The following is a 21,629-nucleotide window of genomic DNA, read 5'->3' on the forward strand; positions in this document are numbered from 1 at the left end:
AGGGATATTCAACCAAGTAATAGTTTGTAGTTTATAAAATGAATGTTAATCTCATTTAATTTTAACAAGTCTATAGATATGTAAACCAGGCACTAGGCTCATTAACTGAGGAAAACTGAACACTAGATAGGTTAAGTATTGCACATGATGACAAAACAGGCAACTTAGTTCCTCTGACTACAAATCCTATGCTTTTTCACTATCTCCCAGAAAGAACTCTAAATAATAATACCAAGTTTATAATGCATTAAAGCTAGAATGGCAGCATACTTACCAATTTGTTCTAATAAACATAGTCCTTTATACCATTTTGTGAGTTCACTTGACTGAGATCTTGTGATTAGATTTTCACCACTGAGACCACTTGTAGGAATAAAAGCTACATCACTCTCCTATTAAAAAGAATGACTTAAGAAACTTAATACAACATTTTTTAAAACGTTAAAAGATTCACCATTACCATAACTGCACCAAGTTTGCAAAAGCAACAATGTACTTTTTAAAAGGTAATAGAAATCATAGAACTACAGCCCCAAAGTCATCTGATCCAATTAATTTTCAACCTTTTTGATTGTGGAAAACTTGCAAATTTATTCCAAAATATTCAAGCATTTGGTAACAAAGGCATATTACAGATGCTTGCTGGACAAATTCCTCCCTATCAGTTTCCACATTCCTCTATGACCTCCCTAAACGTATACCATCTAATTTAATAAGTAGGGTAAAAGTATTTTGCTTACATAAAAACCAACCCAAATATTAAACATATGCAATTTTCTAAGGTGAAATAATCCAAAGAATATATTATATACATGATACTCAAGAGAAAATAAAGCAAAGAGAATTAAACAAATTTAATAAGAATATCAAAGTATTAGTTTTTCCTCTCATATCAGTAAGATGACTTAAGGAAAGTAATAACAAATAAATCTGAAATGATCTTACCTTAAAACCTGCTTGCTTAAGAAAGTGCCCAAGTTTTCCAGTAATCTCTTGAAATCTTTCTTGTTGCCAATTAACCTGATAAAGATCCAATTTATTTTTAAAACTATGCTTCAGAACATGATACATAAAATTTAAATTTCTGCAATGAAATATAATCAAGACTATATCAAATATAAATATAAAATCTATTAAAATCAAAACACAGAATATCAAACCTTGCTAGTAATATGATCTAAAAGTAACTGTTCCTAAAACAGAAAGCCTAGAAATAGTCTCTAGTACATTTAGAATTTTCTATATATGCTAAAAGTGATTTCAAATTTGGGGGGAAAAAGTGAGTATTTTACTCACTTTTGCTTGGACCAACTGTTAGAACAAAATAAAATAATCAGCACTCCCCTCAAGCCAAATAGACTAAAAAAGTATACGTAATATGAACTCTGGATAATGACATGCCACTGCAGTATTTAGGGGTCTGCAACTTACATGGAAATGCATGCCAAAGAAATGGATTAATGGATAGATAAAGAAGTAGATAGAGAAACCAATATGTGATCAAGTATGAGGCAGAATCTTAACAAGTGGGTATAATATGGATGTTTATTGTAAAATTTTTTTTGCTTTTCTTTATAGTGAAATTTTTCATGGTCAAATGCTGGGAAAAAATTAAAAGTACATGTAATAATGATACCATAAAGGAACTAATAGCAAATGTGGGTGAATCAGATCCCAGGGTAACAAAATACCTAAGCAGGCTGGGTGCAGTGACCCACACCTATAATCCTAGCACTCTGAGAGGCTGAGGCAGGAGGATAGCTTGAGGTCAGGAGTTCCAGTCTAGCCTGGGCAACACAGTGGGATACTATTGCTCCAAAAAATTAAAAATTAGCAAGGCATGGGGCACACACCTGTAGACCCAGCTACTAGGGAGACTGACATGGGAGGACTGCTTGAGCCCAGGAATTGAGGCTGCAGTAAGCTATAATGGCACCACAGCACTCCAGCCTGGGCAACAGAGTGAGACCCCCATCTCAAAAAAAAAAAAAAAAAAGAAAAGAAAAAGAAAAAGAAAATACCTAGGCATAAAGATAGAAGTCAAAAGGAACTATTTATAAGTTCGAGTATATGTCCAAAACATACCATAAACAAAAAGTAAAATAACAAATTGGAAAAGATATCTAAGAGAGGATGGAGGGGTAATAACTTTAATAAATAAAGTATGTTTACAAACCGATAAGAAAAAAATAGTTATATAAATGAGGAAATTATATAAATAATTCCCAAAAGAAAAAACAAATTGTTAATCAACAAAACATATTTAAATGCAAACATTCACAGAACAGTAAATGTTTTAAAAAAGAGGAATCATGTTTTATACATAAATTGGGAAAACAATTTTGTAATAACAGCAGTGGTGATAAGAGTTTAGAAAAGTAAATACACCATATGTGCCAGAAGTAAATAACCAGAATTTTGCTCAAAGGCATTTTAATCATGTTCAGCAAGTCTTAAAAGGTATATTCCCTTAAGCCCAGAAATTTCCATGGAATGAACCATTTCTAAATACATATGCAGGAAATGTTCAAAAGTAAATGTTTAATAAATTATATCTTTAAAATAGACTAGAATTCAATCATAAAAACAATACCCTCTTTATCTAAGGATTATTAATTACTTGGAAACATGTACAAGACAAGAAAATTATCTTTTTTTAAAAAGAAGATGATAAAACAGATAACCCAATTTTGTAAATAAAAAGATTCTTATCTATAAAAATAAATTGCATGAATATACAAAATGAAATATTATAAGTTTCTGGGTGGGAAGGAGAATTGGAAATACAGGTTTATTTCTGATTTTTATACTTTCATTCTGCTATAATAAACATCTATTATTTTATAATTTAAAACAATTTTTAGGTTTTAAAAATTAATTTTGAAAATAAGATGTTCTTGCTTAAAAATTACTAGCACCTCTTTTAAGATGAGAGCAGAGAATTTATTTTTTAAAACATGGCAACTGACTAATAAAATAAACACTAGTGACATCTGAGGTCATCTATATGAGCAGAATAACATCTTAATTAGCATCTTAAACAAATCTTCACAAAGCCTTTAAATACCTGATCCATTTTATTAACTGCAACAGCAAGCTGCGTCACTCCCAGAGAACGGACCAAGAGTCCATGCTCTCGTGTTTGTCCTCCAGTCTCAAATCCAGCTTCAAACTCTCCCCTGCTGGCATCTACAACTAAAACAGCTACATCCGCCTAAAGAAGAAAAATAATTGAAACCAGAAAAAATGTTTCAGCATTTTAATTCAAAGGACAGATTATTCAATTAATTATGTTGTCAAATTTTTAAAGGAAGACCCTAACTACCCCCATCAAAACAAATCAAACAAAAGACTCCCAAAAATGGATTAAAATTTTAAATAAAAGTCACCAAAAATAATGACATAAAGACCAAGAAAAAATGGCCATATTTGATTATATAACAATTAAAATATCTAAGCAAAGGAGGAAAAATATAAACAAAATTAAAACATAAATAAACAGCAACCAGGCACAGTGGCTCATGCCTGTAATCCCAGCACTTTGGGAGCTCAAGGCAGGCATATCACCTGAGGTCACGAGTTCAAGACCAGCCTGGCCAATATGGTGAAACCCCATCTCTGCAACAAAAACAAAAATTAGCCAGGTGTGGTGGTGCACACCTGTAGTCCCAGCTACTTGGGAGGCTGAGGTATCAGAATCACTTGACCTGAGAGGCAGAGGTTGCAGTGAGCTGAGATCGCACCACTGCACTCCAGCCTACTCGACAGAACAATACTCCGTCTCAAAAAAACAAAAAGCAGTAAACAGGGAGGGACAAACATTAGTAACACATAAGGTAAAAGTTATAATCTCTATAGAGTCTTTACAAAAAAAAACAAAAAAGAAGACATAGCTTTAAAGGATACAAGCAAGCTATTTGCTAAAGAAATATAAATGGTCAACAAACATGAAAAAAATTCAAATTCAGTAGAAACCAAAAGTTTTAAAAAGTAAAATAAAAACACATTGACATATTCCCCCTCTCCCATTTTTACAAATCACATTGTTAAAGATTTAAAAGACAAAATTATTTGCTGTAGGCAAGGGTGCAGTGAGAAGCGCATTCTCAAATATTGCTTACGGGACTGTAGGTACACCACCTTCCAGGGGGTATTTTCACGAAAAGTATCAAGAACTTAAAAATTATACATATTTTACTTCCCATCAATTCCACCTCTAGGAATTTATCCCAGAGAAATAATTATAGATCTACAAAGATATTCATCAGAGTATTGTTTATAATGAAGAAAAATAACAAATATATGAATTATCAAAAAGCAGCATATTCATCCTCTACAGCTATTGAAAAAAAGCCTTGCATAACAAAGTTTTCTAACCTGTGTGGACCATCTTGTGAATCAGATAGAAAGACATTTCTTTCAGACTCAAATTACACACCCCACACAAGAAGAAAGCTAACCTTAGCTTAGCTCAGTTTCTTTGTTAGCCTTATGGAAACTAACGTTACAGGTTCCCACTATTCTTTTGTGTTGATGCCGCTTGCATCATGTGGGTACAGCCTTTTAAAATGTGCAATAGACAGTCTGAGCAACCACAGACGTTCCCCCTTTTCATTCTAATCAATTATTTCTGTCAATGCACTGTAGGGGCATTTTTTAAAGAACACTTTTATTTTCTCTTTTACAGCTTGTGCTTTGTATGCATACCTGTTTGTCACAGAAATCCACTTTTCTGAAATCTAGGAAACAAAGACTACACCTGGCATTCCCCTTCCCCTCTTTAGCTATCTTGGACTGTTACACAATAATCACTTTCTCTCTAGGGTCCTCTTATATTCCATCCACATTATTGAGTTCTCCCGCTTTCTGGTCAGAACAGAGTCCACAACAGCTTGTTTCTTTGTTGCTTCCCCAACGACCCCTTTATTTCTGTGCTCTCCAGTTTTTAAAGAATTTCAGATATCATATATAATCCTCACCATAATGGAAAATAAATGGTCATAAAATATGTCAGGAATGTCTCAGATATTTTCTCACAATAGAACATTACAATTTAAATTGAAGTACCATCCATATACTTTGTCTGGTGGGATAATTTACACTATTCCTGCTTCCTTTTACTCGTACGTAAATACTCTTGCTTTGTCTCTACTCTTAAGTGCCATCTTCACTTCCAATCCTTCATATTTTATAAAGCTGAACACTTATTTCCTCAATGAGATACAGTTCTTTTGATCAAGGATTCTTAGATAAGAATAAGCATACACTGAAACAATCAATTTGAAAATTGGCTCTTTCACGCATGCTTGTAGTCAATAACCGTTCTCCACACCTCAGGCAAGTTGTCTAGCCTCTCTGCATTATCAACTTACTTACTTCATAGAAACACTAGGGAGTAAATATAGTTTATATAGAACATCCATACCTGAACTTCCAAGTCCTAGGCTCAGTAATTGACAATCTTTTTCTCATTAGGTTTTCATAATAACTGTAAAATTATATTTACCTTCTTAGGTTAAAATGTAAAATTCATTGAATTGGTATTAAGATACATAAGGCCACAAATGTTCTATCTAATCTTCCTATTACCATCTCCAAAACATTTCTGGGCAATTTCTCTATTAATATTATTTCTAGGCAGCAGCTCTTGCCTTTGGGAGTCCAAATGCCTACTATGCATTCTCAAGGAAGCCTTTGATGATCAAGCAGAATAAAGTGATCTCTCTCCACAACGCGTATCTTCTCTGTTCTTGGAGTGCAACTGTTAGCCTTTCATCTTCACGTGTCGTCTTCTACACTGTGATTTCCCTGAGGTGAGGCAGCATGCCTCGTATGCTTCTTTGTGTCCCCAAAGCCCACTGCAATATTTTGCACACTCGGCAAGTTACTTAACATCTTTGAGTCTCTTTATTTATTTGTTACATAATGGAATTCAATTAGATGATCTCTAAAATCCTTTCCCACCATAATTCCATAAAGAGTTTGGAATAAATGATTTTTGGTTTTTGAGGCAGGGTCTTACTCCCTTCCCTCATGGCTCACTGCAGCCTCAACTTCCTGAGCTCAGGTGATTCTCCCACTTCAGCTTCCTGAGTAAGTGAGGCTATAGGCACCTGCCACCACACCCAGGTAATTTTTTGTATTTTTAGTAGAGACAGGGTTTCGCCATGTTGCCCAGGCTGGTCTTGAACTCCTGGGTTCAAGTGATGTGCCCACTTCAGCCTCCCAAAGTGCTGGGATTACGGGTGTTAGCCTCCATCCCTGGGTCTGGAATAAACGATCTTTATAATAACTATGCACTCTAAGGTTCTAGAATTCAAAAGCATTTTTACTATAACTGCTTGTTCCGGTGTTTGTCTCACTCACTAAACTATCAGTGCTTTGTAGGCATTGTATGCCCACACTGCTACCTCAGTGCTTGCTACACAGCCAGGATTCAGTAAGTAATCAATGAAAAAAAAAGAAAAAGACTCACAGACATACACACACACATACATATACACATATAAGGAGAAATCAAAACTATATTGTATTCTTTGGTAAATGCAATGAAAACTACAGTTTCCCACAGTATCAGTGAGGGATTGGTTCCAGACCTCCCAACCCCTGTGGATACCAAAATCTATGAATGCTTAAGTCCCTTTTACAAAACAGGATAGCCTTTGCATACAGCCTACACACTTCCTCTCACACATTTTAAATTACCTCTAGATTATGTGTAATACCTAATACAATGCCTAAACATCATTTCATTTGCATGGATTCAACACAGTACTCAGCGTGCGGCAAATTCAAATTTTGCTTTTTGGAATTTTGTGGAATTTTTCCCCCCCAAATACTTTCAATCCACAGTTGACTGAATCCATAAATGCAGAACCCATGCATATGGAGGGATGATTGTATACTAATTTAAAATGGTGATAATATACACTTCTTAGAGTTGTTATAAAGACTATATTAAACTAAATGCATATAATACCTAATACAGTATTTGACCCATATTAGATACTCAATTAATAGTCATAATTACTTTATTTCAATCTTTTATCACATTCAGCCCATGAATCTTGAATTAATATTCTAAAATTACATATCAACTTTCTAAAATGGAACCAAAAATTTCTTATTTATCTTCAAATATGTTATAATGTATTCATACAATATCCTCTATGGTTGACAAATCTTCATATTAAAATTCTCTTTTTGGCTAGGCACAGTGGCTCACGCCTGTAATCCCAACACTTTGGGAGGCTGAGGCGGGAGGAATGCTGAGCCCAGGATTTCAAGACTAGCATGGGCAATACAGTGAGATCCCATCTCTACAAAAAATTTAAAAATTAGCCAGGCATGGTGGCACATGCCTGCAGTCCCAGCTACTCAGGAGGCTGGGGTGAGAGGATCCCTTGAGCCTAGGAGGTTGTGGATGCAGTGACTGGTGATTGTGCCACTGCACTCCAGTCTGGGCTACAGAGTGAAACCCTGTCTCAAAAAATTAACCTTTTAATGAGTAGATCCCAGAAAATGGTTAATTGCTTGAAGTCACGCTTTTGCCATGTAACAGAGTCAAGTTATTTTAACTCTTCATGTTTTCCAGTAAGCATCCATTATGAAAGAAATGAATGTCCTATATATGCAGTGCTATTTTCATTGCTTTAATCATTTAAAGTTACGGTGATGCACAGCATAATGACGTTTTGGTCAACCATGGACCGCATATACGATGGTGGTCCTGTAAGATTATAATGGAGCTGAAAAACTCCCATTGCCTAGTGATGTCGTAGTCGCCAAAATGTCATAGCACCATGCAGTACTCATGTATCTGTGATGATATTGGTATAAACAAATCTACTGTGCTGCCAACTGTATAAAAGAATATAGCATATGTAATTATGTATAGTACTTTATAATAACTATGACAGTGGTTTATGTACTTACTATTTTTCACTTTTATAATTATTTTAAAATACATTCCTTGTATTTATTAAAAAATAAATTAACTGTAAAACAGCCTCAGGCAGGTCCTTCAGGAGGTATCCAGAAGAAGGCATTGTTATCATAGGAGATGGCAGCTTCATGCACCTTATTGACCCTGAAGACCTTCCAGTGGGGCAAGACGTGGAGGTGGAAGACAGTGACACTGATGATCCTGATCCTGTGTAGGCCTAGACTAATGTGCATATCTGTGTCTTTGCTTTTCACCAAAAAAAGTTTAAAAAGTAAAAAAAAAAATTTATTTATAAACATTATTCATATTTATAAATAATTTTTAAAAGCTTATGGAATAAGACTATACAGAAAGAAACTATTTTTGTACAGCTGTACAACATGTTTGTGCTTTAAGCTAAGTGTTATTATAAGAGAGTTAGAAAGTTAAAAAAATTTAAAAGTTTATAAAGTAAAAAAAGCTACAGTAAGCTAAGGTTAATTTACTATTAAAGAAAAACATATTTTTAAATAAATGTAGTGTCACCTGAGTGTACAGTGTTTGTAAAGTATACAGTCGTATCCTAGGCCTTCACACATTCACTCACCACTCACTCACTGAATCACCCAGAGCAACTTCCATTCCTGCAAGCTCGATTCATGGAAAGTGCCCTACATAGATATTCCATTTTTTATCTTTTATGCCCTATTTTTACTGTACCTTTTCTATAATATGCTTAGATCAGTTTAGATACACAAATATTTACCACTATGCTACAACTGCTTACAGTATTCAATACAGTAATATGTTATACATGTTTGTAGCTTTGGAGCTATAGGTTCCATGTAGCCTAGGTGTATAAAAAATGTTACCAACCAGATTTGTGTAAGTATACTCTAATATGTTCACAAATGATGAACTTGCCTAACAACTCACTTCTCAGAATATATCCTTATCATTAAGGGATGCATGAATGCAAATTATATTTGATTTTTTGCAGCATTCTTATTAAAAATCATGTAATTTACAAATTGCAATGCTTTTTTAATGTTAAAAAGAAAGGAAATAAACCACTGGGCAAAAATACCCAAGCTTCATTATTTCTGCATAAATAAGCTCTTTAAAAAGATATAGGACTTGAATATATTGAAAGATATAAAGCAGATTTTGAAATATTCATGCCAACTTATCAATAAAGGAAATATGAAACTATACTCATCAAGTCCTTTACCATTACTTTTATGATAAAGAAATTCATAGCATTTATACATTTTGTTTCTTTGTGAGACATTTTAAAAGGTTTTACAAAGTACAGGTAAAAAGATCATGAAAAATACAATATTGCTCTTTTTTTGTTCAAGCTTTATAAAGATTAAAATTTTTAATTTTAAAATATTTTAACAGTTAAAATCCTAGAACTGTAACCTCAGGATCAGGAAATTTTATGTAAAGTACAATCAGTACACTATAGTAAAGAAAACAGCAGTTACCTGGGCTGCTCCTGTAATCATATTTGGAATGAAGTCCTTATGGCCTGGTGCATCCATTAATGTAATAACTTTGGTTGTGGTTTCAAACTTTGTCATACCAACATCCATGGTTACTCCCCTTAAACAAAACAAAACATAGTTAGAATGTACTATGTAAATAGTGCTATAGAGTAAATTAATAACAGTCTACATGCCCATCTACATTCTTAGGTAAAAATGGAAATTGTATTTATAGACCATTATTTTTGAATAATTAAATTATCATTCGGGGCTGGAATTTCTGCTATAAGAGAAGTGCATCCTTACGGCTTTAACACAAAGTGGTGGACACAGTAAGAGCTCAATAAAAATGATAGTTATGCCCTATTACCTTATTTGTTTTGTAAGAAATAGTGTAAATTGTGAAGAAAGATAGATACATGGGGACAACTCTAAATGGGGGAAAAATACTGCATATGAGAAAAGATAAATGAAAAATTACCACGACCAAGAGGTAATTTTCTTCATGTTCTATGCTTATGCTTCACTAATTATAGAAATGAGCTTATAAAATGTACATTTGCAAGGCTGGTTAGTATGCTACATATTTAGAAAACACGGGGTATCAAAGCAGATGCCTAATTTTTAAAAACAGATAGATGAACAGCAGATTGCTTTGTATCCCATTTAATTCTTCTTGGAGACAAACACAGTGCCTTTTTTCAGCCACAAAAATGTAGATTCAGATTAGTGAAATGCTTGGGACTAAAGCTTTTCAAATGGCAGATTTTTTCGGATTTGGAATATTTGCATATACAAAATGAGATATCTTGGGGATGGGGGCCACATCTAAACACAAAATTCCTTTATGTTTCATATACACATTATACACGTAGCCTGAAGGGAATCTTATGCAACATTTTTAGTCGTTTTGTGTGACCTGTCACGTGAAATCAGATGTAGAATGTTCCACTTGTGATGTCATGTCAGCACTCAAAAAGTTTCAGATTTTGGAGCATTTCAAATGTCATATTTTCAGATTAGGGATGCTTAACCTGTAAAAGAAGGACCCAAGGAAGGTCTACAAAGGCACTCAGTCATTCTAGGCCTCAGGAATTTAGACAGGGAAATCATGTGGCAATTAACTAGGTCTGCCCCAAAATCACCCGAAGGAAGGACTAATAATACTCCCTTTTACTATCAAGAGTACAACAATTAGAATAATGAACTATAGGATTGCCCTAGCAATAAAGTAACTGTAGATCTCCCTAGTCAAGCCATTTGAGTTTAATCTGAAAGCATGGGCCATCCTAGTTTGCCAAAGTGATGCTTAATTCTCTTTAATAATTCCCAAATAGTCTAGGGACGACAGGCACCTTCAGAATAATGGTGAACTAAGAATTATTCTGAGATCCTCCCTAGACTGACCTGGGTATACTCTGCTGACCCAGCTCTGATTTCAATTTGTAACCCTAAGGATATGAAATGTCACTCAGCTTACCAATTTCTGTTCTTCAGTATCTGAGAAGAACAGGAGATGTACAAATATTTAACATGGTGGGATAAGCAACATATTATGCTTTGTAAATGCTATTAAGGAACATATGGTGGTGAGCTAAAACTCCCATCATGTACCTGGAAGCATCTGCTATCTATGGAATGAAGAAATATTCTAAAACTTATATCATGCTGAGCAATAAAGAACTAGCAGCAGCAAAAGGCAGCAGCAAAAATATGAAAGCCAATCAATAGATGTATTGTCAAAAAAGCTAAAGTGACTGACCATTATAGGAATCAAATAGACTATTAGTTCACTTGCCAGCTCAACTAAGATACTAGATAAATTCAAGTAAACCATTCTAACTTAAATTATACTGTTCTCAAAGTCTTTACCTGCTTATTAGATAATGCAAAGAAAACTAAAAAGCCACATACTTTAATAATGTGCTTGTTAAACTGAGAGGTGAAAATTATTCAAGCTTCTAATAATGCAATATATATAATTCCACTGTTTTCCAAAATTGGCAACTGTCCAGCTAATTTTTCTTACTAGGATAGAAAACAGGTCTGTGATACTATCCAGAACTAAAGACACCCACAAAGAAAGAGAAACCATTATGATACAAATTCTGGTATATCAGAAAAGCTAAGGAATACTGTGACCTGCTTTACAGAGTGTTACCTTGTATGTTATAATGGAGACTATCCAAGACTGCAACAAAATACCCATTAAAAAGGCATGAAAATCCGGATATATTCTCCAATAATCAGACTGAAGACATCGGGGAACACAGTTTAATCACCTTGTTAATTTAGGACTTTACAGGTTTGTAAAGAGTCATTATTTTGATACAGTAATGTATCTGCCATTTCACTAATTATTAAGGTCTCCTTTGGCTCTCCCACCCTAATAACCCTAACACCATCTATACTGTCACTCTAAAAAGACTTCAAAAGAAATACTATTCTTTGGCCAGAGTATATGAGTAGCTGCATATTCCTACTAGAATCCCCCCAAAATTAGCACTCAATACAGTAACAGAGACAGAGGAGTAACTGCATTACAGCTACAGAATTACTTGTTTGCTGACTGTCTCATAAAAACATAATATATACAGTATAAAAATGAATTGTTTGGTAATTTGAATTTGCTGGTTATTTAGATTCTAGACTGAATAGGTTTTACTACAGTTACCTTTCCTTTGTAAGCTGACATGAAATTAAGTCTTACTCATAATTTTAATTCAAAATCAAGACAATTTGACAAATACTTAGGGAAGTGACAACTGAAACTTATCCCATAGAATAATTAGCTTATGATTTTTACTGTTTTTTCTGCATGGCTTTTGTTTTGTTTCTTTTAAACATTCTTTTAATCTATTTCATAAAATTCAGAAGAGAAAAAACAGTATGTAGATTACAACAAAAAAAGTCAAAATATTTCCCTGATATTTAAAAGCTATTTTCTAAAAATAATCTCTAAAGTATTTATGTTTTACAAATTCAACACATATTACACACATATTTTAGAAGACCGTATGACTTCAAACTGAAAATTTTGAAATATAGTGACTACCTTTCCCTTTCTTCGCCAGTTTCATCCAAGACCCATGCATATGCAAACGAAGCTTTGCCAGCCTTTTTAGACTCCTGTTCATACTTATGCATAGTTCTTTTGTTTATATTACCCAGAAGATAAAGCATATGGCCCATCAGAGTACTTTTCCCAGCATCAACATGACCTAAAGAAAATTGATTCAGGATTAATACCAGGTACATTTCCAGATGTTCACACATTGAGGCACTGCATAAAGGTGTAATTCAATATTTCATGTTAGTGGTTTACAGTAATACCAATATTTATCAAATGACAGTTACAACACCTAATTGAAAAAAAACAGCATGTCTCTTTACAAAGGGGGGAAATTTCTCAGATTTCTGGAAATTAAAATTGTCAACAAGACATGCCGATTTCAAAATGTTCACAAAACGAAAAATCCCACAATCAAGTGTAATGACCTCTTTGGTAACTTGGCATTATCTCTCCCCAGGTGACTAGAAAGCATTATGAGGCCCTGTGCCTCCTCGCTCTCTGTCCATTCCACCCATGGAGAAACTCAGAGTTTCCATGCTGCCACCAGACAGTGGGCAGGCTAAGGCATGGCTAGCTGATGATCCAGAGGGACAAAGAGCATTACCAATGACCACCAAGTTGAGGAGCTGCTTCCCTCCTTGCCGCTTCTCCAGTTCCGCCTTCACATCTAATTGCTGCCTCAGCTTGCCAGACTTTTTCACCGGTGCTGGGGTTGAACTCTGCTCTTCTGATGCTTGAACCGTCAGGGGTGGATTAGCAGATTTAGAAGCAGTCTCAAGAACATCAGAAGAAGCAATGGCATCTTCAATGGGCCGTTCTTTTTGAGGTGTGTGGAAACTATGACCATTTTCTTCAGAAGATACTCTATAGAAGGCAGATAGGAAAAAAGTATTTTAAACCAACTCTATTGATGTCCTATAATGTCAGAAGGGCAGAGAAGCTGTTTCTTCATAATCCTTTATGCTGCAGACCAAAAATAATCTCTGCTAAGTAGCTAAAGTCTGTTAAAGTGGAAATGATAAGTAGCTAGATTCAAACCACAAAAATACAGACATGGAAGACCCAATGAGAAAAACAGTGTACCAAAAATGAAGATAAGAAGAAAATATGTTGAAAAATAACTGAAATTCAAAATCTAAGCCCACAGCCTTGGCCATATAATCCATCCTATCAAAATCAATGTTATAAAGGAGATATTTTGTCAAAATGGCATCAAATATATTACTGGAGATGAATTAGTACTAAAATACAGTTTTACTTCAACTCATCCTTCCAACATGATAGACTTATGATCTTTTTTACTCAAACACTACCCTTAGGGGAGATATCTCTAAATGACTACAGTTCATAAACATTTTTGACAGTGGAGCTTTAATTCATTAATTCAACAAACACTTGATTTACTAAAAACTACAACATATACTAGGGACTGATGTCAAAAAGAAAATGACATAGAAATTAAAAAGTCAACTACCACTCCCAAAAGATTACAATCTGGTGAGGAACTCAGATATATAAAGGAGAAACAAGGCTGCCCAGCTTAACTTATTCTTCCGTTGACAAAAGTAAACATTGATCTTAGTTCTTCATGAGCTTGTTGACACTCCACATAGAATCTAGTACCAGTGCTACTCTGTGAACAGCTATAAGGAATGTGACTTAATAATCAGACTATGATATGCCTCACTTTCCTTTAACAACTATGGATAAACAGAATTAGGACAAAGAGCAGGTTAAATTGGAAGTTATTAAGAATGAAGTCAATTACATCCAACTCAATGTGGAGCTGACAGAGAAAAACTACATACAGAAAGCAGTTTATAATAATCACTTAAGATTGTAGCATGATGGATATGTATAAGCACATCTATTTTCTTCTTGCCTATTATTTTTCCCTGTCAGGGCATTTTTATATGCCCAATATTAGTCCTTCACAATATGCCTCAGGAAAAGAGTCACATTAGTTATATTTGCAACTTCATTAAAAGCCACATACCCTTTCTCATTTTATTTTGCTTTTTCAAATCTCTACTAACCAATTTAGGTATTCATTTTTGAGCACTACTTAGACAGATGCAGATGCACTTCATCTTAAACTAGTAGGTAAAAACAGTAGTATGTGGAAAATGTTCCATAGTTTTAAATGATTCTAACAGGCTAAATTAAGTGAAATCAGACTCTAATTTGCAAATATTTGTTTGAATGACCACAGCTAGTTCTAAAAGCAAAACATGGTAACTTTGTATTTAGAAGAATGTAAAAAGCCCTACAAACTATAACACAAGTGATCTACTGTGACTAGACACAGGCTCTGGTTTGGATCAGACCTGGGAGAAATCACAATCTCGGGCCCCATATCTTTTTGCTTTTAGCTGCAAAACATTTTCTTCAGAGGCAAGCTTACACTAAATTCAATATGGAAAACAGATCAAAGCAGACAGCTATGGTGGACAGAGTGGGCCGGGGCTTGAAGCTCACGCTTTCAGGATAGCATTTCCATTTAAGTAAATCTTTTTTTTTTTGAGATGAAATCTCGCTCTGTCACCCAGGCTGGAGTGCAACGGTGCGATCTCAGCTCACTGCAACATTTGCCTCCCAGGTTCCAGCGATTCTCCTGCCTCAGCCTCCTGAGTAGCTGGGATTACAGGCACTGGCCACCACACCCGGCTAATTTTTGTATTTTTAGTAGAGACAGGGTTTCACCATGTTAGCCAGGCTGGTCTCTAACTCCTGACCCCAAGTAATCTACCTGCCTCGGCCTCCCAAAGTGCTGGGATTACAGGCGTGAGTCACTGTACCCGGCCCCTTTTAAGTAAATCTTAGGTAAACTGTAAATTAATTCACTAAAATTTTACAGTGTTGGTGGGAAGTGACCAAAGTAATTAGAAAAGTATCCTAGGTAAGTCTGCCCTTAGTCAAAAAAACTTCTGCATATTACGAAATAAAAGTCAATGTTTTAAGTTTTGAAAAATATCTAAGATAAGGTCTAAAAATGACCACTTGGATTTCAGGCCTATAATTAATTACTGATTGGTATGAATGAAAGAATAAGTTGGTTGAATTTTTTTCAGTTGCTTTCTGGTATCATTTTGTAAACTTTTTTTTTTCTTTCCTTCTTTTTATCGAGATGTTCTCGCTCTCACTCTGTTGCCCAGGCTGGAGTGCAGTGGCACAATCTTGGCTCACTGCAGTCTTGGCCTCCCAGGTTCAAGTGATCCTACCTCAGCCTCTTAAGTAGCTGGACCACAGGCATGCACCACCATACCCAGCTATTTTTTTTTTTTTTTTTTTTTTGGTAGAGATAGGAGATCTCAATATATTGCCAAAGCTGGTCTTGAACTCTTAGGCTCAAGTGATGCTCCCAGCTCAGCCTCCCAAAATGCTGGAATTACAGTCCTGAGCCACAATGCCCACCCTGTACACTTATCTAATATTATAAAATGACTAGTCTTTTTTTTTCTCTAAACTACCTTTCTAAAAGTAAACTATAGATGAATCTAGAGGTTTAATCTTTCTTCTTGAGTTAAATACTTGAAGCTAATAATTGAGATTTAAGAGTTTAAAAGAAGAATATTTCTTCTATATGCAATGTTCCATTTCTACTTACATGCATTTCCTTGCATCTACTATTTTTAATGTTATTAAAGAAAAAGAAAGTTTGCTGTTTCAGTTCCTTCCAAGCAATACATTATGCATTATCCTTTTTTTTTCTTCTTCCAAATAGAGACAGGATCTCACTCTGTTGACCAGGCTGGAATGCAATGGCAGGATCATAGCTCCCTCAAACTCCTGGGTTCAAGCAATCCTCCCGCCTCAGCCTTCCAATGTGTTGGTATCACAGGCATGAGCCACTACACCCAGCCATATCCTTTTTCAAATAAGACATCATTGAGAATCACACTATATAGAAATCTATGATGCTGAAATCTTGACTCAAAAGTGTTTCATTGTGTTTCTATATGCTTTCTTAAGACTAACCCAGAACAGGTTAAGTGTTATCCCTATTATAAATCTCAAAAAACTCCTATAATAGTACAACTTGGTTGGCCTTGAGCATTTCTGAGTATTTCAATCTATAACTACAGACCTTTCATATTCTAACAACTTCTCCCATAGAATCACATCAAAATGTTGCCTCGTGGGTGGATTTTTTACCTTTATATTATTTGTAAGTTTATTTTTAAAATAATATGTATTTCCCCAAGGATTCTGAGCAACACATATTTAATAACTATTCTGTAAAAGGAATACAGTGATGAACATTAACAGTCCCTGGCCCCCTGGCCTCATGAAGAATACAGTCATAAAATTCTGAAAGGCCTGCATTGTACTTACAGAGCTTTAAAAATTACGCACATTTATTGACACATTTATTACCCATTATCGTTATAATTATTCATTTAGATACCTATGCATTTACCTCTAATATAATACATTATTTTGGGTTTATTTGCATGTTGCTAAGACTTCTGAAAAATCTTTTGAACTAAGATTATAAAATCCTTAGAACAATAAATTGTATATTCTATTTATTTCCTCTCTCTCTCTTTCTAATGGAAAAATCCCATAATAGAATTAAATGGCACTCAAGAATAAGGACAAAAGGGGCGATTATAATTCTGACAACCCAATCCCAGTTCAGAAGGAAAAACGGCATACATGAAGCTTTTTGAGACCAAATCAGAATTCTAAATTATTTTAACAGGCTAAAGTTACTCATGATAGAAATTAACTTTTTCATTCATCCAATCATTCAATTAATGTATACTGAATGCCTACTATGTCCTAGATAAGGAGTCCTTTCCTTCACTGACTTTGAAATCTAGTGAATAAAGTCTTGTTTCTATAAAACCCAAAAATTGAACTAGGTGATAATTAACATTCTTCCCAACCAAAACTCATGATACCTCACTAATTTAGACAAAAGAATAGTGTAAGGAAAAAAAAAAATAAGGCTCCTGAGTTTATATTTTTTTAAAAATATAACTTGGGAAAAGGGAGAAAAAAAGGAAAAAAAGTCTGTATATAAAAATCTGTTGTTTACAGTTAAAAACCTATTGTTTATATTTGATAACAATGCTTCTTTATCATTTTGACAGAAAAAATACATACAATTTATAAGTAAAAGATTTATTGAATAATTGAAAATTCTGAAAAATTTTACTTTAAAAATTAATGGCTTCAAAGCAACTCACTTCCCTTGTCTATAAAAACTCCTGGAAGGATTCTAGAGACTGTGATAAGAACAAACAAGTGCTACCAAGGTATGCTTTATTTCCATTTTTCACTACTTGTTTCAAATTCTAGGTATGTTTCATATCGTATGTCTTTGCTACAATGGTCCAATTTATTCAATACAAAAATCCAAAAGAGTTTAAAAATATTTCAGTTATTAAAAAATTTAATTAACGATTCCATGATTCGGGACTCACTCCGAAATCTGGTTATCTCTGCCACCTAGTGGTATAAGAATTCCCTATCTCACAGTGCTAGGTTTCACAAAATCATAGGTTTTTTTACGTTAAAGTAGCTATAAAATATTTATGTGAGAAAACTGACAGTGAGGTAGAGTAAGTAATACACACAACATAAGGCCAGAATCAAGCCTAATTTCTCATTTTGTCTCTTTGTACTATGTTGCGCTGAGGATATATGATACTTCAATGCTAATGATATATGATGCAAAATTGAAACAGTCTCTTTCTTACAGACTAATAGGAGGCAATACTGATTTCAAAAACGTGGGGGTGGGAGTGGGGATGAGGGGGGTACTCAAAGTCTTACCCAGGCACTTCAAATCCCATAGTTTGCTTCTTTCCAGATACAGTCATTTTAGCAACTTTTGGCACAATTTCAGATTCACTTCGCGATGTCTGGGAATCTACTGGTTTTCCTAATTAAGGAGTAAAATATAAAAGGCCAATTAATTTATTTAGTAATATACAGAAATCTATTACGTATTATTCTAAATTATGGATTATAACTTTCACAGAATAAATGCCTTTATAAACACATAATCTTGTCTCTAAAAAATTTAGTAAGATATTAATGCTGAAAGAAAATCTGTCACTTTAATCTAGGAAATCCCCTATTGTCAGGACTCTCCTATGCTTAACCTCCACCAAATCTCTTCCTAATTTTGAACTGACTGTTAAGTTTCAGTATTAAGAGGTCACAAGGTAGTTTCTGCACTGAGCCTTGTTCTGACATTATACCTAGACCCTATACCTCCCTTTCCTACCACACCCTTTCACAATACTAAAATTGTTTGGTCAGTTAGCAGATGGCTAAACTATTTTTAATCCTGTGAGATTTACGAACTGATGAACAAGTTGAGAGTCCACTGAATTGTGCTGGAATATAGTTTATATTTTACTTGCACACAACACTAGACTTACTAAAATACTGGTATCTATAAAGAATCTGGGGAAAGAGGTTAATGTAGAAAACTGAATTAAGAACATGGGGGAATTAGTCAGGCATGGTGGCACGTGCCTGTAGTCCCAGCTACTCGAGAGGCTAAGGTGGGATGATGAGTTGAGCCTAGGAGTTTAAGGTTGTAGTGAGCTATGATAATGCCACTGCACTCCAGCCTGGGTGACAAAGCAAGGCTCCGTCTCAAAAACAAGAAAAAAGGCTGGGCATTTTTACAGGCTCATGCCTGTAATCCCAGAACTTTGGGAGCCAAGGTGGGCAGATCACGAGGTTAGGAGTTCGAGACTAGCCTGACCAAAATGGTGAAACCCGTCTCTACTAAAATTACAAAAATTAGCTGGGCACGGTGGTACATGCCTATAATCCCAGCTACTCAGAAGGTTGAGGCAGGAGAATCGCTTGAATCCAGGAGGCGGAGGTTGCAGTGAGCCAAGATTGCACCACTGCACTCCAGCCTAGGCAACAGAGTGAGACTCTGTCTCCATAAATAAATACATAAATAAACAAACAAATAAATAAAATTAAAAATAGAGGAATGGAGGAGAACAAATTATGAGCTAGATCAAAGAAAGACTTTTTTTTGCATTTGATCCCTACATAATTCATTGAACTTTTGAAAATGTGTCTTTATAATTTTCAGAAAAAATACCATCAGGATTGGATCCACATAAAACTATAGAAACTGCATGTGCTACATTGGTAAATACATATACAGAAACCACTAACAATATAAGAAAAGATAAGTTAATGTATAAAATTCATTCAAAATGTTTGCTATTTGCCTATATACACCAGGCACTATGCTGGAAATGCGATGGTGAAGAGCAGACGTAACACTTGCTCTAAGAGAGATTACATTCTAGTGGGGAAAACATACTAAATGGTTAAAAAAAAAGAGTACAATTAAAATCGTTATTAGTGTTATAAAGAATCCATATATGGTGCCATAAGATTTGATGATAGGGCACATGACTTAGAGAGCTTCTCTGGGAAAGTGAGAATTGAAGCTATGATGGGGAAAATGAATATAAATTATAATAACTAGCACAGAAAGAAAGAGCATTCCAAGCAGAAAGAGAAGCTTGTATAATGGCGCTTCTGTAGGAGGAAGCACAGTTCCTCAGAGGGATTAAGAGCAGAAGGGAGCTACATGAAGCTGGAGAGATGGGCAGGGCCAGAGAGTGCAGGACCTTTAGGTCATACCAAAGATCCTAATGCTTGCTCTAACAGAGGCAGAAGTTATCAAAATGAGGTAAACAAAAGAGAGGGGAAGGGGAAAGGGAGAGGAGGATGAAGTAAAGGGACATCTGAAAACAAACAGTTTAGGGAAAATTTTGAAATTGAGACATATTAGGAATTTGGACCTAATATTTGAGAGTTCCAAATGACAATGAACGTTAAATAGGCAATTGAACATGTTGGTTGACCTCAAAGGAGAGGTCTGAGCTGCATCAACACATAATTGGTAATTGAAGACATAGATACAGGCGAGACCACCAAGAGAGAGAGCACAGAGCAAGAAGAGAAGTGGTCCTAAGAGGCCTTGGAAGAACTCTAGCATTTAATGCCAAGATAACAGAAAATACACCTACAAAAAGGTGAAGGAGAGCCAGGGAGGGTGGTGCCAAGGAAGCTAAGGGAAGAGAGTGTTTGATGGAGTTGGCATCACCAGGATCTGGGGCTCTGGGCCAGTCAACCGAATGAAGACTGAAAACATTCACTGGTGACATGATCACTTTAGATAAAAGTCATTGGTAGAGTTAGCAAGAGTCATTTGAAAAAAGTGAGAAAGTAAAAGCCAAACTAGGTTAAAAAATATAAGGTGAAAAATGAAGGCATGTTCACTACTTCTCATCTGTAATTTCAAAATCCAAAAGCATTGAAATATTAAAGTTTTGGGTTTTATTATTTTAATAACTCATTTGGAAGCAAAATCTAACATGGACTGATATGAAGCTATTTATTGATAGCACTTATTGATCCTATTGAAAGTGACAGCCACACACTTCAGGACAGAAATGGCAATGTGTCTGATTACAGGGAACTGCTCCACAATTCACTGGGGCTATTATACTACAGATGGTATGTACATGCTAACGTTTTCCTAATCCAAAATATTCCAAATTCTAAATCAAATCAGGTCCCAAGAACTTTAGATAGGGATTGCATATGTATGAAAATGATTCTCTTAAAAAGTTTGTCTGAAAAGGGAATAATATGGCAGAAGAGCAATAGAAAGGGGAAATGGGATCAAGCTGACAGGAAAGATTAAATGGAGAAGGTTTAGTTGAATAAATTACGAAGAGATCATCAATACTTTAGAATTTCTAAGAAGGTAGAATGAGATGAAATCCAAAGTACAGGTAGAAACTGAGCTGAGACAGGAGAAACGCTATTTTATTTCAACAGAAGGCAGCTTTGCATGTTTAGGAACTGGAAAATGAAAATTCCTAATGGATGATTTCTATTTTCTCCGTAATACAGCACCTAATTATGCTCTGGGACCACCCAAGGAAAGTAAAAAGATTTGCAAAGTGAATAAGGTTTTCAATAACTGCTGTGCAAAAACAGAGTAAGCTGAACACTTAAAAAATAAAAGGAACTGTTGGATAGTATTGAGGGCCCATTTAAGATTTGTGATAATGAATTTATGGTGGAATCTATCTGCCTTTGTGTGACTTTCTCTAGCAATGTTCAGCCATTAATG

At 34.9% G+C, this 21,629-nt stretch overlaps 1 protein-coding gene across 2 annotated transcripts in view; it reads right to left on the reverse strand.

The window, feature by feature from the left end:
- HBS1L (HBS1 like translational GTPase) overlaps positions 1–21,629 on the reverse strand; it is a 93,872-nt gene that overhangs the window by 21,353 nt on the left and 50,890 nt on the right. For both annotated transcript variants that reach the window (XM_001099850.5, XM_015137402.3), the window contains 7 exons: positions 18,272–18,380; positions 13,092–13,351; positions 12,470–12,635; positions 9,415–9,532; positions 3,068–3,214; positions 946–1,020; positions 275–392 (listed from right to left, as the gene is read on the reverse strand). In XM_001099850.5, coding sequence (XP_001099850.4) covers positions 275–392; positions 946–1,020; positions 3,068–3,214; positions 9,415–9,532; positions 12,470–12,635; positions 13,092–13,351; positions 18,272–18,380 — 993 coding nt within the window. The remainder of the gene's footprint in view (positions 1–274; positions 393–945; positions 1,021–3,067; positions 3,215–9,414; positions 9,533–12,469; positions 12,636–13,091; positions 13,352–18,271; positions 18,381–21,629) is intronic.

Source organism: Macaca mulatta, chromosome 4, assembly GCF_049350105.2.
Source record: "Macaca mulatta isolate MMU2019108-1 chromosome 4, T2T-MMU8v2.0, whole genome shotgun sequence".
In the NCBI taxonomy this organism is placed as follows: Eukaryota; Metazoa; Chordata; class Mammalia; order Primates; family Cercopithecidae; genus Macaca; species Macaca mulatta.